Genomic DNA, 19,563 nt, shown 5'->3' on the forward strand with positions numbered 1-19,563 from the left:
AACAATCCGTCTAGGGCTGCCGCCTGGTTCATCAGCTGCTCACAGCATTCAATGCAGCCTCTACCACCCCTTGCACCCCCTTATTATTCCATTCCTTGCACTCTCAACCCTCCCCTTGGTTATTCTACGTACCTGTCCCAGACTATTTATGTTGTCCCTACGTACCTGTCCCATTTATGTTGTCCCATTGCACCAGTCCAAGGCTATCCATTCAACGGAGTCTGCCATCCTTGGCCATCAGTGTTGTATTCAGCTGCTTTTTGTACTACCCTATTCGCTGGAAACTGCATCCTTCTGTTTCATTCAAATTGGCTTGTATCTGCCGAAGGCTCTTCAATGCAACCTCTACATATACTTGGACATTGTCCTCTCCTGTTTTAGACGAGATCCTCCAGTTCAAGGACAACCTGCTTCCACTTCGTTTCTGTAGTTTGCAAGTTGGGGAAAAGTTAAGGGATGCTTTGGTTTAAGTTCTCATATTAAGAGAGACTAATTTCACTGGTGTAGGCTGTGGGCCTGTGAGGACGTCCCAAAATTAGAGCTGTATTTTTCTACAATTTCTAAATTGCCCAATTTATCCATGCCGATCAAAATGCCCCAAATAAGCCTAAACCTTTCCTAGCCATATACCTGGCCAAATGTCTACTACATGTTCTTACTGTATCTGTCTCAACCACTCCCTCTGGCAGTACATTCACCATATCCACCACACTGCAGGGAAGTTGCCCCTCAGGTTCCTATTAAATCTTTCCCCTCTCACTTTAAACACATGTGCTCTAATTCTGGATTCCCTTACCCTAGGGAAAAACATCTTTTATGCCTCTATTAGATTATTCCACAGCCCCATGCAATGCAAGGATCAAGTCCAAGCCTGCCCACCTCTATTGCTCAGGCCCTTGAGTCCTGGCAACATCCTCATGAAATATTCTCTGCACTTTCCATCTAAATGGCATATTTCCTATAGCAGGGTGATCAAAACTGAATACAATACTCCAAGTGCAGCCTCACAAGAGTCCTGTACAATTGTAACATAATGTCCCAGCTTTACTCAATTCCCTGAATGACGGCCAACATGCCTTCTTCACCGCCCTATCTACTATGATGCATATTTCAGGGAACCATGTACTTGTACCCCATGATCCCTCTTCTACTGCATACCACAGGGTTCGACCGTTCACTGTGATGGTCTTGCACCGTGTTGATTTCCTAAAATACACACCTTACACTTATCTGAATTAAACTATTTGCTATTCCTCAATCCACTTGCCCAGCTGATGAAGATCCTGCCTTAAATCTTGATAACTACTATGTACAATATCACCTATTTTAGTGCAATCAGCAAACTTACTAATCATACCTTGCATATTGTCATCCAAATTAATTTTATAAATCACAATAGCAAAGGGCCAAGTCTCAATCCCCGAGGCACACCACTAGGCACAGGTCTCCAGTCTGAGAAACAACCTTCCACCACCACCCATGAAGCCAATTCATTATCCAGTTTGCTTGCTTTCCCTCAATCCTGTGTGATCTCACCTTCCAGACAGCCCACCATTCGGAATCTTAAAGGCCTTGAGGTTTATGGGCTTGCCCTCATCAATTTCTTGGTCACTTCTTAAAAAGAAAGTCAGACAAATTGTGAGGCATGACCTCCCACATATAAAATCATGCCGACTATTCCTAATCAACTTGTGTCTTTCCACATTAATGTATATCTTATCCGTCAGAATTCAATCCAGTAATTTTCCTACCACAAATGATACTGGTCTATCGTTCCCAGATTTTTCTTTAGCCATTAGCCATCTTCCAGTCTCTCACGCATGTCTAATGAGCATTTATATCTCTCAGACAGGACTGGATTTTTTCTCCGAATAGCTTTCCAGTGTCCTTGGATACAGAGTGCCCTCAAGACATCTCTATTAACTTTCTCAAGACTTTATGTCTTTCTCCACAGTAAAAATAGGACAAATATTTTTTTGGGGATCTTGCCCATCTCCACTGGGAACCCTTTGGTTTCTGATGGGCAATATCATAATCGTAATCATACTTTATTGGCCAAGTATGTTTTGCAACATACGAGGAATTTGATTTGCCGTACAGTCATACAAATAAAAAGCAACAAGACACACAAAATACATTTTATCCCATCTCTCTTGTTACCCTTTTTCCTTTAATATACATAAAATCCATTTGGATTTTGCATAACTTTATTTGCCAAAACGATCTCAGTTTAATTAGCAAAACATTTAGGGCAACAATAAAAACTTAGAAACTTTCAAAGAGAAATAAATGCAAGATCAATTTCCAGCAGCTAAATAGCCTATTCAAATTCAGTCCTGGACACTGAAATTCAAACTGTTTCATTCAGTGCAGCTTTTTTTTCTGCTTTAGACCAAATAAACACTACTCCAGGATATAAACCCAGATTGACCATTTGAAAAAAAAATACAATCACCCTTTTCCAGCTATCACACAGTAAATCTTCTCAGAATTGCCTCCAATGCATTTACATTTTCCTTAAAGAGATCAAATACGGTGCACAGTACTCCAAAATTGGACTGCCAGTGGCCTATCTAACTGAAGTATTATCTCCCTACTTATTGTATTCATTTCCATAATCAATAAATAACATTGTTAACTTTCCCAATTATTGGCTGCATCTGCACATGTGCAACTTGCGAGTTGTGCACAAGGACATCTATATCTCTGCAATTTCCTTTCATTTACACGTGCTCCTTCTTGCCAGAATGTACATTTCACACATACTCTATTTGCTAGATCAGTACCCACTCACAACTTACTTTCATTTTGACTTTTGTGATATCAGCAAATGTAACCATAACCATCAGTCCGGTAATCTGTCACCATATCAATTCTAACAGTCTTTGTGTTAACTGCATTCTCGGTAACCGTTAAGCAATAATGCCAAAACACTACATTCTGTTCTCTGGTATGTTTTTCCTTGCACTACCTGTTGTACTTGTGTATAACTAGATTGTACTCATGTATAGTATGATTTGATTGAATAGCACACAGATTTTCCACTGTATCTCAGTACACGTGACAATAATAAACAATACCAATTTATGATCCCTGTGGCGTGCCAACCAGAGAAAAAAGACCCATTTATTCTCACTGTTTTCTGTTAGATATCCAGTTTATTATCTCTGACACCATAAACTTTTATTTTCTTTAGTGATCTTTCACATGGCACCTCATCAAATACTTTCTGGAAGTCTTAGTACATCCACCACCTCCTTCATCCAAAGCATGTTGCTTTTTAAAATAATTCTCAATGAAATTATTAAACAAATTCCCTTTCACAGAATATTTAGACTTTGCCAGATTACCACAGATTTTTTTCAAGTGCCATTATATCTTTAATATTAATTTTAACAATTTCTTTATGACAGATGTTAAATTGCCTGTAGTTACCTGCTTTCTATCTCCCTCAATTAACTTAATTCTGTGTTTTCCAATTTATGGAACTTTTCCCAAATTTAGGGAATTTTGGAAAATTAAAATCAACGTCTCACACTAGCCATTTCTTTTGAAAGGGACTAAGATCGGGATCCGGGGATTCGTCAGCCCATAGCTCCAGCAATTTAGCCAAAGTCCTATAGTGAGATCAATGATAATTTGCATTGAAAGTACTGCATAGAAATGGACTCTTGTGCTCATCACTTTAACACCAACCTTTTTGTCCATCTGCACAAATCCCATTTGCCAAAGTCTGTATCCTATATTCTCTCCAATAAAATATTTTTCTCTAACCTTAAACCTTTAAGAAATTGATTCTATTCTACCTAACCTGTTCTTGACCGAAGGATAATTATTACTTCAATATAATCTATGACATTGGAAATTCTTGAGAAAAAGGATTCAAGAATACCTCCAACTACATAAGAATTAATTTAAGACACAAAAATGCAGGGAGTATGGCTAAATGGTTTTTTTTAAATATTACATTATAGTCGTTAATTTGCTCTTCAATTCTATTTTTAGTCCATGTTAGTTGATTGTTCATTAGCAAAACAAAATGCTACATTTATGTCCAGCAATCAATGAAGTTATTGAGTCCACATGACAAACAAAAGCAGACTAAAGTAAAATTGGATTTGCATTATTTTTTACTATGCTGTAAAATGGAAGCATTAAAGTTAGAGCACTCTAAATACAGATCTTAATGGCAATTTCAATAATCCAAAATAGTGAGGAATTGAGCCAGTAATCTAGCCAAAATAATAAATGAGATATTGTGAATGGGTTATTTCCAACACTTGTTTGCCCTTAATTTCACAGTATGAAAGTAAAATAAATGTAATGAATTCTAATATTTTACCAAAAGCATGCAAACACAAGCAGTGATTCAGACTATTAAAATGCTTGTTTATTGGGCAGCCAATTCCAATGCAAATTAGTTTATATTGCACTTGGAACATAGTAACGGTGAAACAACCTTGTACTTTTGAATTTTAAAACTGCACAAATGTTTAATGTAAAAACCTTTGCATTACCTATGCGTTACAAAGAACATGCAGTGAGAAGTGGATTAGATTATATAGTTGGAACCACTGACTGAGACAGAGTCAAACTGCTAGTGTTAACAGACTGATGGTGGAAACTGAAAAGAACCATTTTCTAAAATACCTAAATTTATCATTCAGTCAGAGAGGGAATACTGAGGCCGCTAATTAAAGTAGAATTGATGAAAAGGTCACTGATTCGTGCTGAATGTGTGTTGATTAAATAAGTCAAATTCCAGTTTTATTACACGGGAATTTCCAGCATTTTGAACGTGGTTTTCAAAGTTACAGTCCACACTGACCACGTTCCTCTGAAAACCACACATTAGGTTTAATAAGAAATGGTCTAGTGAACATAAGCAACCAGAGGATAGTGTTTAACATAAATGATAATCAAATTTTAATTGGGAACCTTATGAGAAATTTATAGCGATATAGAAACATAATAGGCAGTTTTCAGCCAAAGTAGATCAAATTTAATTTAGGCTTATAGAGTAGAATGCGTGCGAGACAGCAATAAATCTATTCATTACCCTCCATGTTTTCCAAACCCTTAACTCACTGTTTGTTTACATGTTTTGAAAAGCATTTAAGTAAGGCTGAAAGCCTCGAGAAGGGACAAAGAACACATTTTCAGAAAATCTACACGTACATCTAACGCTGCTGTTTTATTACCTAGTATTATTTGTAAAGCACCAGCTTCAACTTTAATTTGCAACCACGCAATACTAATCATATTTTCCACAGTAAAATATAAAGTTCAGTTCGTTCACCCCAGCCCACCAAGTAAGAGATTTCCTAACTGTATGCTTGAAGATGGAGATAATGTTGGATGATATATATCCACTTTGGCAGACACCTGGTCAAGGAGAGTAAGACCATGAACATACTGAAGATTCCATGTGTTTCCTAAAATTGTCATATTTTCTCATTTGTGTGCAATTTTCCATTTTATTCATTTATTATTTTGGTTTGAGATTGCAAACAGTGCTGGATAATGTGCTTTTTAGCTTTACAGTCCACATTTGTTAACAGTTGCATTGAGGTATCCAAACTAATTTTATGTAAGCCTGTTAGAGTTGGCCGTTTTGTATAACCCTAAGATTTCAAAAAGCATTTCACATTTAATAATGTCCTTTAAAGTGTAGTTATGGTTGGACAATGGAAGACAAGTCAATTTGCACGCTGAGCTCAGACAGATTTTCTAATGTTGATTAAAGTTTATTCACTGGCCAATTCACCCAAAATAATTGAACATTTCAAAATTGTGCAATGGATCCTTTTTACATTCACCCGAGTATTGGCGAATCCTTGCTCACCTGGAAGACAGCATCCCAAATGGTCTACCAATCTGCAAGTGGATATTGGACTAGACTTTTGAAATTCAGTTTCTGGATTGAAGCCACAACCATTTGACTTGGAAAAACATCTATGACATTCTTTGGTTTCAATGTATTAGAAATTCTAATGTTTTATAACGTTGGAAACCCATTATTGAACATAAATACCCACTCTCCCCAAATTTTAGGTCTTTTCAGAAGATTTGTAAACAAATATAAATTCTTGGGCCTTCCAAATGAATTATATTAAACCTTGTGTTGAAGCTTTATCCAATTCATTTAATCAGCCACCAACTGCACAAACATTTTTAGATGGTTCTTATTTTGAGATATTAAATTTGCATAATAGATCATAAACCCCATATTGGATTAGTTATTAGTGGAGCACTCCATTGGAAAGTTGTGTGGGTGAATGGGAATACAATTGCATTGTGGATTAGTTACTGGACTTTAAATATCAAGGTCTCCAGATCATCATGCTGGATGTTTAAATCCTACGTGGAACTTTTGAGATTTAAATTCAGTTAATGGAATAATTCTGTTAGTAAATATTAGTGATAGGGAAGATAAAACTTAGAGGCTCATTTAATATCCTTTGAGATCTTTACCCAGTCTGGCCCATGCACCATTCCAGACTCTCAGCAATATGGAAGACTCTTAAGGATCAACCACATATCAAGAGACCATTGAAGTCTGGCAGAAAATACAAGCAGCACTCAATCTGTGCATGAATAAACAAAAACAAATCAGAAATGCCACTGAAGGATTATAGACTACTGTATTAAATGTATTTGTAATTCCATTTAAAAAAAAGCTTGATAGCTGTAACCCCCAAGCTATTCAAAAACTCAATGATTCATTTAAAATAGATAGTGTAGGAAAATAACTGCAGATGCTGGTACAAATCAAAGGTATCACAAAATGCTGGAGTAACTCAGCAGGTCAGGCAGCATCTCAGGAGAGAAGGAGAAGGGTCTCGACCCGAAACGTCACCCATTCCTTCTCTCCCAAGATGCTGCCTGACCTGCTGAGTTACTCCAGCATTTTGTGATACATTTAAAATAGATATGATCCTACATAAAACTATAAAATTCCAGCTATACAGCAGCAATAATATAAAACATTTATATACTTATCGACCTGAAGGAAAAACATCATATCTCAATGTAATACAACGTTTTATTAGTATAACATCACCAGAACTGAGCTTTGTTTGGATGCTGACTCTGTAGAAACAGTTCTAGAAATAGTTAAGGTCTACTGCATGGAAGAACTGGAGCATTTACTTTTTCAATGAAGTCGCCAACAGAAACATTCACAGGAAATGATACCTTGGTTTGGAATTGCTTAGCTAAATGTTCACATTAGTGGTATTAATGGTCAATTGGAATTCTTTATCCCAGTCTGGTATATCCAAGGTAGTGGCTACTCAGAAGTGATTTTAGTGAAAGCCACTTTAATTGGAGGCAAATGGAAAGTATTAACATGCCAAATGAACTTCCATTAAAGCAATATCTTTGCTGCAAAATTATTTTCAAAAAGGAAACAAATACGTTTCCTTAACCCAGAAAAAAACGTTGATAATCTGAATATTTCTAGATTCGGCACTGAATCAACTAGTTATGACAGTCTGAAAGCCTGCACTGACCATGATGATTCACACTGTTTAAATGACTGATTACCATATTATTCGAATTATGGAATACTACATATATTGAAAATTTGTGCAGAACTACCAATGTAATTGATTAATGTCTAACCGTATGTGGACAGGACAGTGGTGCAGTTGTTGCCTTACAGCACGTGTGGAAGAAATTAATTTAGAGGGAAATTAATGGAAAATGAAAAGCGGGGACTTTGCAGATTTGCTTTGAGATTTTATTGCATGATATCATGGAGAGATGGCGGCAGTAAACTGCCCACCAGTTCTCTGACTTCACAGCAGAATTAGCTGACAGTTATACTGTACAGTAAACATCTTTTGTTTTTTGTTAGATACAACTTTACGAAAATATTCTATCAACTACATGGATACCAATTATTTCATAAGTCATAACATACTTTTCGCTTATGTTAATCTTATTCAACAGATGGTTAATACGAGTCAAAAGCAATACAAGGGCATTTTGACATTATTCTATCTCACCTTTTAGGCGGACCGCCCCACCATCCCCTCTCCGAGCCATTCATAAGCTCCCCCATTTAGTAACATTTCAATGCTTCTAGCGGTCGGGGGCTTGGTTAGTCTACTGTAACACACTGCTGAGAGAAACAAGCTTCCTTATCTCCGTCTACTATTTCATTTACATTTAGCATCCACCCTTCAATACATTCCTAGACAAGAGGTAATACGTCTAATCTGGTCAACGAGAGATGCCAATTGTCACATCCAAGCACCCTTTCGTTCCTTTGTTCAATTCCAATCAAAATTAAGGAAGGATATTAATTTTTTCTTCCAGTTTCCTCCTTGTTGATCTTTATGATCAACACATTTAATGGTAAGAAAGGATTTTAATATTTTCTCTCATTAATCAGTTGCAAAAATGGAGGCATACATGTCCGATTATAATTTTGGTTGGAACTCGTCTTTGAGCTCGCAAAGGGATCCCTTCTTCTGCATGCAAAGGGATATGGGCACAAACCCAACATTCTAATCAGATAAGGAAGCTTGTTTTTCTTTCAGCTGCGAGTTCACTGTGTTGTGCAAAAGTTGTTCATATTCTAATTTCTACTTTCATCCTGTTTCTTGTAACTATCTAGATGCCTCACATCACCCACATATCCTCTCTGATCCCATATAATGTTAGTATATCCATGTATTTAATACTACAAAGATAGTTAATAAGGAATATGTCTACATTTTGACACTTTTTAATCACTACAAAATTTTACGGTTCTTGTGTTTCCTTCTCCTCGAGGGTTTCGTCTGAGTGATACAGTTTACATCTGGTGGCATGCACCCAATCAGGTTTTTCCTTTTACTTTTACTGCTGTTCGTGTTGTTAGCAGCACCAAATACGGTCCTTTCCATCTAGGAGAGAATCTTTGTTTATTGCTCGCACATAATCCTGATCTGATTTAAACGGGTGCATATTTCCTTCTACTGGAGGGACCTGTGCCTGCTTAACTTTCTCATAGATTTTACCAATCGTTTCACACATGGCTTGAGCATATCTTTAGGATCTTTCATCATTCCAAATTAAGGCTACCTGCTCAGGTGTCATCGGGTTCCTGTTGTCATAGGTCACCCCATCATAATCTCGTGAGGTGTTGGCCAGTGTTTCCATTTTTCTGATTTCTCAGGGCATTCATCACTATGGGCCGGCCACAACAACCTATTTTGCTGGCATACTTTGGCCAAAGTAGTTTTTATCTCTCCATTTACTCTTTCTACCATCCTCGAGGACTGTGGTTGATATGGTATGTGGAATTTCCACTAGAACCCAAGAGCCTTCGACAGGTTCTGAACTAATTTACTGGTGAAATGAGTTCCTCTGTCAGTTTATTCCCATGGGTATCCCGAATTATTTCTTTCATTAAAATATTGACTACCATCCTTGCATCATCCCTCCTTGTGGGGTGTGCTTCCACCCACCTGGAGAACATATCAACTCTGACCAGAATGTACTTAAAACCCTTTGCTGCAGGCATATGTACAAAATCAATTTGCAAATTCTCAAAAGGAATTTCAGGTTGTGGTAGGTGATCAAATTTTGCAGGCCTCTTCCCTCTATTATTTTGTTAACGCACCAGACATGTTCTTTCAACTTTATCAATTATGACTGATATACCTGGTGCATACCATTGCTGGGACAATGCGCATGCCATCCTCCCTGTTCCCATGTGAGCCTATCAATGGGCTAGGTGAGACAGGTGCAAAAATAGGCTCCTGGGACAAACTACCCAACTATCAGGGTGGACCCAGACAAGGGGGGTCTTCATAACACCCTGCTTTGCTCCAGGAATTCTTTTCTTGGTGTGATGCTGGGTTACATCAATGCTAACTGGGAGCTTCCTTTGTGCTGCAGACTTAATTTTGGCCACTTGTATTTGTGGGGTTTGCCTGAGGGGGCAATATGTTTGGCTACATAATCAGCTGATCTGTTTCCCTTTGATACATCATCGTCCGAATTGAATAGCATCCAATAAATTTAAGACCAGTTTATCATGCTTAATAGTCTTTCCTGTTGATGTGATGAATCCTCCATTTTTTCATAACTGCCCAAAGTCATGTACAACCCCAAATGCATAACGAGAATTGGTGTAGATATTAGCACTTTTATATACAGGCACGTGTCCGGGCATACAGCTCAGCTGCCTGAGCTGCCCTTCCTGATGGTAAAGCATATGCCTCCAGAACTTGGTATGGTGTGACCACCGCATATCCTGCCAATGATCTGTCATCGTTAGGTCAGTGTGCCGAGCCATCAGAAAATAGGACCAGATCACGATAATCAATCAGATGAGTCTAAGTCCAACCGGGGAGTGGCAGTGGCTTCTCCTGGCAGTGGTACAAAGGTAGCTGGGTTTATAGCAGGTGATCGCTGATAAGTGTAGTTCGGAGGTGATAAAAGAATAACTTCATATCCTGTTCTTCTAGCGGCTGTGAAATGCTGTGTAGCTACAGTTCAATAATAACATCACAGCACGAGGAAGTCACTACACACGTGATCAAGAACGATGGGGGATTGATTTTTCGATCATCTGTTGCCACTACAGCTCGCAAGCAGGTTGGCATGCCATTTTACTACAGCTGATAAAGCCACAGAATAATAGGCTATCGTACTTTTTCCCCCTTCATGTTCTTGAGCCAGGACCCCGATTGCAAACCCCTTTGATTCATTTACATGAAATTGAAAGGGCTTTTTATAATTTGGCAATCTCAGTGCTGGAGCACTAACCATAACATTCTTTAGATTTCTAAATGACTGGTCTCTTTCTCCAGTCCATACTACTCTGGAGGGCTCAGTCTGCAAAGTGGCTGAACGGAAAGCTGCATCTAATTCCCGTTAGTCATGGATCCATTGTCTACAGTAACCCACCATGCCTAGGAAGGAGAGAATGGCCTTCTGTGTCTTCGGGACCGGGACGTTCTCTATTGCCTTTTTTCTATCTTTTCCAAGACTCCTTCTGCCTTCCTGCAGCTGGAATCCCAGATACCAGAATTGTAATTTTCCCAGGGATACTTTCTGCCAAATGTTGCAGCAATTTAATTGAGTCTTTACAACCAGAGGCTACCAAAAGGTCATTGACATACTAGATCAAAATAGACCTCTCTGATAATTGACATTCCTCAAGATCATTTTTCACTGTTGCTGCATAAGCAGCCGGGCTTTCAGTATACCCTGGGATAGCCTAGTCCAGCTAGATTACCATAAAATTTTTTACCGGACATTGGTCCCAGAAAGAAAGGAGAGCCCCCAGGCAACCTAGCTTAACTGGCTTGTGGGGTGAGGCAAATAGTGGAGAAGATAATTTACTCACGTTGGACGCAAAATAAATTGAAACAGGTGCTGTAGTGCGCTGTAAAAATTGAAAGGTAACTTCGAGGTTTGCAGACAGAGTAAAACTGCAAACTGAATAGAAAATTATAAGACATTTTTCTGCGGGAACCTAACTTTTGCTTTATAGACTTGTGAAAAGAATATGAGAGGAAACAGTAGTCTATCGGAGAAATCCGATCCTTTCTGGGATTAGATCAAGTTGTTTAAACTTTTTTGTTTAAACTTTGCGAAAATATTCTATCAACTACATGGGTACCAATTATTTCATTAGTCATAACATACTTTTCACTTATGTTAATTTTATTCAACAACAGATGGTTAATACAAGTAAAACACAATACAAGGGCATCTTGACATTATTCTATCTCACCTTTTGGGCGGACCGCGCCACCATCCCCTCTCCGAGCCATTCACAAGCCCCACATTCACAGTAACATTTCTATGCTTCTAGCTGTAGGGGGCGTGGGTGTAACACACTGCTGAAAGAAACAAGCTTCCTTATCTCAGTCTACTATTTCATGTTTACATTTACCATCCACCTTTTAACACATTCCTAGACAAGAGGCAATGCGTCTAATCTTACTTTGCCGATTCCCACAAACCTCTTCTGCACCTGGTCAATGAGATGCCAATTGTCACATCCACGCACCCTTTTGTGACCTTGTTAATTCCAATCAAAATTAAGGACGGATATTATTTTTTTCTTCCACACCACGAAATACCCAGGTTTGATCCTGACCTTGGGTATTGTCAGTACGGAGTTTGTACATTCTCCCTGTGATCGTGTGGGTTTTCACCAGGTGTTCAGGTTTCCTCCTGCATTTCAAATTCATGCAGGCATGTAGGTATATTGTCCCTAGTGTGTAGGATAATGCACAGACTCTGTGGGCCAAAGGGCCTGTTTCCAAGCTCTCTCTCTAAACTTAAACTAAACTAATGTTTCAACTAGCGCACAATCTCCTGCATGCATGACCAACTGCAAAGCTTGATTCATAACTTACAAATAGGAGTGTAAAACACAGAATTTAGGGATGAAATTTAACATTCAGTTATATTTCCTTTCAAGCTCCAACTCTATACATTAAAATTAGATCAAATGCACTTGATATTTCATCAAAAATACATATAGAATTTGATGATAATACACTGAGCTGAAGGGCAAAGTCCTATTTATGTTACAAAGGATCATAACCTGTCAGCTCCCTCAACACCAGTTTCTTCCCCCATTTCTTCATTTTTCTAATAACTAGAAATCTTTTCCAGTTAATTTTAAAGCAATCAATGACCAAGCCACCATTTGGTAGAGAATTCCAAAAACACCATTCTTTTGAAGGATGAAATTTCTAATTTCAGACCTAAATTGCCTGCTCTTTCTCCGGAATATGTCTTCCATCAAAATGGATGAGTGTTTCTGTAAATAAGGTGTGACATGGGTGGCCAAATTTGAAAGTTGTTAAATTATAATGAAATACCACAGTATAAAAAATGGGCCTAACTATGATCCTTTTTAGCTAATTTGTGATCAAAATTGACCAAAAGTTAATACTTTCAATTTGAAAATGAAGGGATTTAAAAAAATAATTTTTAAATATATACATAAATGAGAACGAATATGGTAACCTTTCATCGAATTCGATGCTAGCTGACTCAAAATTTGCCCGGAAACAAAAGCATCTATGTAGATTGGAACATACTTTCAATGAGGTATGGCTTTATCTGGGACCAGAACACTTTTGATTCCCTTCGCTATATTGCACACACTTTACAACAACATAGCAACAAGCAAGGAAAGTTTAATGGAATTTAAGCATTTCTATAGTAAACAAGAAGCAACATTTACGAGAAAAGAACGAAAAAGTGCAAAAAGATTTTACTAGCCAATGATTCCAAGCTAAAAAAGTGAACTGTGTTATTCAGAGCACAGCTTATCCACAACGTGATATACTGTCTCCTATACTGTTTTTTAAGCTCCCTCACAAAATGTCAGCATGTAATCCACCACGAAGCCCATAATTCAGGTCAGGGTCATTGCAACCGCACCGTTTGAATTGTAAAAAATCGCGACGAGTGCAAAAAAAAAAAGTTACAGCATTGACGAGGTCAAAAAACAGGAGAGTACGCAAAAATAGGTGAGCAAACTAGATTTTTATTTCATGACTTTAAGTTCTATTCATTATTAAGTATTTCAATGGAAAGATTAAACACAAAATATAACCCCAAAAAAACCAAGAAATATAAAAACAGTTACTCTGCTTTTAATTCACACATTTCTCACGTGACCAAATGGACTGCTAATTCACTCGCGTTGCGCTGCAAAAACGTGGGGCATCAGAAAACCATCTAATCGGGTGATAAATGATAAAAATCATAAAGATAATCAGAATTTGGCTTATATAGTTATTTAATTGCAAAATTAATGCAATCTTTCTGGTATAAATTAGCCTAAGGATTTGATGAAATCCTGTTTGAAGAATGTCACAAAAAAAGGCAAGAAAACAGGGATATATCTGATATTTTTCTTTGTAAAAACAGATTTATTTATTTTTGGCTATACACCATGATCTATATTACTTAAAATACAGGATATGAAACAATGGGAATATTACATAAAAAACGAGAAAACCTGGAAGTTTGGAAACTAGTTGCACTACTGAGTGCTGTATTTACGGAAAGACCCATATTCTCACAATTCCACGTTGTATCCATCCGCCCTGTTGCCCACTGAACTCACTCGTCTATTTTGAGTTTAGAGATAAAGCGTGGAAATAGGCCCCGTCCGCGCCGACCAACTTACGCTAAGGACAATTTACAGAAGCCATTTAACCTACAAACCTGCGTATCTTTGGAATGTGGGAGCACCCTGAGAAAACCCACGCAGTGACAGGGTAAACGTACATTCTCCGTACAGACAGCACCCACCCGTTGTCAGAATTGAACCCAATTCTTTGACTCTGTAAGGCAGTAAATATACCACTGTGCCCCCCCCATTTTCTGGAAGCCATTTGCATCCCCTCGTTACGTTCCCTGGTTTCATGCCATCAACATATTACTATTAAATAAACCCATATTGTACAAAAGGTTGCGTCTTTTAGTTGACAAGTGAGAAAATAAAAACAAACACGCAGGTACATTTTGGATCAAGTGACTTTATTGTCCATAGATATGCCTATTTCCCTCACACCATAAAACCATCTATGATCCAATCAAGGTCATTTTATATACTGAATAAAAAGCCTTTTCAATACTGAACAAACAAGGCTTTTTATAATATTTATTCACAAATCTATTGAAATGAGCCTTGCACCCATCAACTGCCCCACAAGTTTTCCACATTGTACTCAAGCTATAAATGCTGGCTACTCATCCCTAACCATATGAACAATCACAAAAAAATACAAGAGCACATTGTGAGAGAATAACATTGTATTGGTATGGCATCACTCAGTAAAGCAAAAAGTTTAAGAACAGAGTTGTGCATCTGAAAGTAAATGAGGTACATGGCAATGTTACTGAGCCCAGTAGGGAGCCTTGTCTGTGCAACCTTCTTGTGCATCTCTCAGCTGAGGCAACAATGTACAACAATGTGCTCAACCTTATCTCAAAGATAATAATGCCTTCAAGGCTCCCCAAAAACTGTAGAAGTGTGAGGTATTGTGAATGGTAACCATTTTATTGTCCAGTAAACCTGAGGTAACTATGCTGTCTTTGTAGAATGTGACAAGAGAAAATCATGAAACACTATTGGAAAAAACCATACATGGGCACTTCCAGTAAATCAATGTACTCATTTTCCCAGGATTTTGAAACTTAAGCGGTAAAATAATATATTATAAAAATGTTTATAAAATAGCAGCACACTCAGTGAAACAATACAGCCAAGTACTGTTAATGTGAATAAGAATGAAACAAATCATAGCTTTTCATAGCAGCGCAATTAAAGATTCATACTCCATTTTCTGTCCTCATCAACCCAGGTCAGGCTGCTCCACTTCATCAAAAACCTATTTCTCAAATACTTTTAGTCCAGCATTTCACAAATCCCTAGATCAACATTTTAATCAATCAATGGCTGTAATTTGCAATTTCAGATCATTATCAAAACATGTGCAAATAAACCTCCCAAACTCTTTACCAACCATGTCCTAATGATGGAGCAGAAGAATTCAAGTAGACAATATAAAATTTCTCAAATAACAACAAGTTGTGAACCATGATATTTGCTGCTTCTTGCACCAGCAATGATTCTCATCCAAATGTCATAGCTTGGCACACAAGAACCCTCTGCGACACTGACAATACATGAAGTTACTGAACATCTGCGGAATGTAGCAACCCACACTGGAATGTCTTCCTTATAAAGTATTGTTTCTTTTTCCAGCAACACCATAATTATATAATACACCAGAAACTGGTAAACAAGTCAATTTCATAAACCATTCCATTCATTCCTTGGGAAATATATTCAAAGTGCTTTTCAAATGAAATGGTTTACAATAATGGTAACTGTGGGCCAATGTCTTCACAAAATAAAAATCAAATACATGTTTGGAAATCACCTTTTTTGAAAAATGTTACACATTCTTCTCAAATGCAAGTATAGAGTTAAGTTTCTCCACCCTTTAAAATATTAGGTAGTCAAACAGTTGAAGTGTATGTGAGATCAATAAGTATGACTAAAAGATTCACATCAGCAGAGTTCCATGGCAAATGTAATCAACTAGCTGGTAGTTGGACTGGAGAGTTCCCTGGATGAACTCAAGTTTGACCCACAGTTAAAGGAACAGTTCTTGGTGGAGCGAGCAATGCTGTTGCGAGTAGAATGAACCATTTCTGAAGGAGGAACCAAAAACTGATATTTATATAACATAATGATTGTTGAGAGATGAAACAACCAAACAATAAAAGGTAAAGGGAAAATGAAACAAACACACATTCAAAATCTGAAACTAACATAGGGAAAGTGAAAACACACATTTACAAGGAAGTTAAAAGAGACTCGTTAATGCTCCTTCATTGTCGCTAGAATCCTGGAACTGCCTAACCAATAGCACGGTGGGAGTACCTGGACTATATGGACTGCAGTGGTTCAAGAAGATTATTCAACACCTTCTCAATGACAGTTGGGAACATGCAATAGATGTAACCTTGCTATCAATGCCCAAATCTCCCAGACAAATTTTTAAAAAGATCCACACGAGAGATGAACTGTGAAATTGAAGGAAGAGTGACAAAATTGACAAGATCACCTAAAAACAGAGACAAATTAAAGTTGATTCAAAAAAACTTTCTGGACAAGCACTGAACCGTCAAGGCAAAATATATACCCAGTGTACAACCAGATGCTGGGCAATCCTCCACTAACTAATTTTGCAGGAAGATACAAGGTTCAAAATCTTAAGGCAGTTAAATTCCTTCTACACTGAAGATGGTTCATTCATAAAAGAGGTTATTTCCCAGCAACCCTCTTCAAATCCTCAGTCTATAGCTTTGCATCCAAATTGAGCCACAAATCATAGACATTTTTTAAAATCTGAAGAGGGTGTATGCACCATAACATTGAACAGTAAATATCTAATCATTTGATCCCACATACACAGGCCTGCATTTAGCTAGCTATTTTATGCTTTTAACGCATGTTCATCAATAATATAATAGCAATTATGCAAACATTTATGGTGGGATTCCCTTCTGCAGAACACCATAGGCACCAGAGTTTTTAATATCAGTTTTTTTACTAAAAAGCTTTAGATATTTTCTATGTGGGAGCGTCTTAAAAATGAAAAAAAAACAAGATTTATTTCTAAAGGGAAGATCACGCAGGGTCTTTTCTGCTCCAACAGCCTTACAGGTTTACATTTCTCACATCTGTAGGAGTGCTGGCCTGGTCTAGTTCGTCCACCCTTTTTGAGGGGTCCCTCTGTTGATGCTGCTGAATCTGTCTCAGGTTGCTGACCAGCAAGGATTCAATCTGCTCCTGGCAAGCTTTCAGGCAATCCTAATGGAGAAAAGTAAACCAAACCATAAATATCCAGATCTTACAACGTAAATATCAATCTGTGACATACTTCAAAATGTCTAGGCACAGGTCAAAGGAAGATGTAACATATGCTGCAATGAACATTCTGACCAAAGATTTTCCACGTGCTTTGTCAAATAACATTTTCTGTTTCATAATTAGAAGTTAAAATAAACTGCTTAAAGAAACAGTTTAACAGTTAGAAATAGATGGGGCAACAAAAAACGAGCAGTTTCCTTTCACGTTTTTAATCTCTTGTTAGGCACCAAAACTGCAAGGATGTCACAAAATGTTGTTCAGGCCAAAATTCAACCAGACACAATTTAACTGGATGGAAGGGCTCACTCAAGGGACCAGTTTGCCTACTCCTGCTCCTCCTTTCCCCCTTATTGAAGTTAGGATTTTAAAAAAATTTAACAGAATTTTTATTTTCTTTAATTATTCAAACATTTATATTTCAGAGATATTCAAGAACAATTGCAAAGGCCTTTGACCATGTTGAGCTATGGGCCCCAGATTCAACAACAGAGGTCTGCCTTAGTACATAACACACACAGGGTTGTAAGACACACCACTTGCATTCAGAGGGCAAGCTTGGCCCTATTTAGAATGACGAAAGTAGGCTGGCAAGCAGAGTGTTTGGATATGGTCAGAAACAGAATAATCCAGCCCAAAAAATGAATTCTAAAATATAGAATGATGAGAGAAAATATAAGAATCTCAGAAATATTTGTCAATTGCACAGGAATAAAATGTAAACCATTAATTATTTGCAGTCATTTTAGAATAACCCTTTTAAAATGCCCCTTGAAGACAGATATCAAAACTGGCCAGCAAACTACCTCAGCTAGTGGAGTTGCTGCCTCATAGCCCTACCATTCAATATTTACTTCTGACCTCCAGTGCCTTCTTTGTGGAGATTATTCTCCAGATAACTGCATGGACCTCTTCTGTGTTCTGTTTCTTCCTACTTTCCAAAGACACACAGGTTGGCAGGTTAATTGGCCCGTAAATTGCCCTAAGAGTTTTGGTGAATAGTAGAATCTGAAGGGAGCCATGGGAACATCAAATGGGTTTAGTGTGAGAGGATGCTTGACGGTCAATGCAAGCTCAGTGGATCAAAGGGGCCTGTTTCTGTGCAGTATACCTCTTTATTGTCCATCTCTAATGCTAACAAATCCCTGTAACTGATTTTTTGTTTTTTTAGTTCACAGGAAAAATAATTTTTCACCTTGGAAGATCATTAAAAGTATCTGTACAACGAGACTCTATGCTTGCTCTATATTTGGAAATGCTAAACCAATGCCAGTCTTTAGTCATAGCTATAAAATCTGTTCCTATTGCATTCATTTATTTCCTGCCTCCACCACTCACGCAGGCTAAATGAAAATTTAAAATAAACTGGACATGGGAACAGAAGACTGATGATATCAAATCAGTCGTGTCGCATTGACTGTAATAAAACTGCTTATTGGCCCTGTCTTGCAACAATCAGCAAGAACAATATCTCCTGTGCTGCATCCCCACAATTGTCTTATTTCATTCCCGGATTGTGTTATTCAACTGACCCCACCGGATCTTTTGAGGTCAACCTTTTACAAATTCAATGCCAGTTCCTAGCCTGGGTTTGGGTGGGGGTGGGTTGGTGCAATGAGGAAAAAAAAGAGAAAGTGAATCTGGCACAGCTGCAGTTACAAACTAAAGGCAAACTGATTTATTTCTCCAGAAAGAAGAAAGAAGTCAGGAAATCACTGCAGTTGCTTAAGAATGGTGCAACGTCTACACAGAACCTCTCCATTCACTGATGCAGCTGCTCCTTCAGAAATGGATGAAAGAAGAATTACCCTGCTTGGCACTGAAGGGCTTTCTCCACACAGCAAGTTGTGCAGACTGTGTGGAAGTTATTAGAAAGAGCAAGCATACATCCAGAGGAACAGGGTACAGATCAGGAAGAAAAGTTATTAAGACTACCCAGTGGCAACTTACACCAATCAGAAGGGCAAGGAACACATTTACTAGACTTTGCAGCTTAATAACAGTAACTATAACTCAACTAAATCACATTTAGTGCATCTCATATTTTCATCTGCACATTCAAAATATAAATGAAACCCCTAGGCCAAATATAATCCAAAATCCAATCTGTCTATGCAGATGCAATTTGATGCATTTCTCTT

General features: G+C 37.8%; 1 protein-coding gene across 1 annotated transcript in view; it reads right to left on the minus strand.

Moving 5' to 3' along the window:
- Positions 1 to 13,847: 13,847 nt before the first annotated feature.
- ccnd2a (cyclin D2, a) overlaps positions 13,848 to 19,563 on the minus strand; it is a 28,303-nt gene continuing 22,587 nt past the window's right edge. Inside the window, exon 5 of the mRNA XM_078419822.1 lies at positions 13,848 to 17,365. Coding sequence (XP_078275948.1) covers positions 17,213 to 17,365 — 153 coding nt within the window. The 3' untranslated portion in view covers positions 13,848 to 17,212. The remainder of the gene's footprint in view (positions 17,366 to 19,563) is intronic.

This window comes from Rhinoraja longicauda, chromosome 23, assembly GCF_053455715.1.
Source record: "Rhinoraja longicauda isolate Sanriku21f chromosome 23, sRhiLon1.1, whole genome shotgun sequence".
In the NCBI taxonomy this organism is placed as follows: Eukaryota; Metazoa; Chordata; class Chondrichthyes; order Rajiformes; family Arhynchobatidae; genus Rhinoraja; species Rhinoraja longicauda.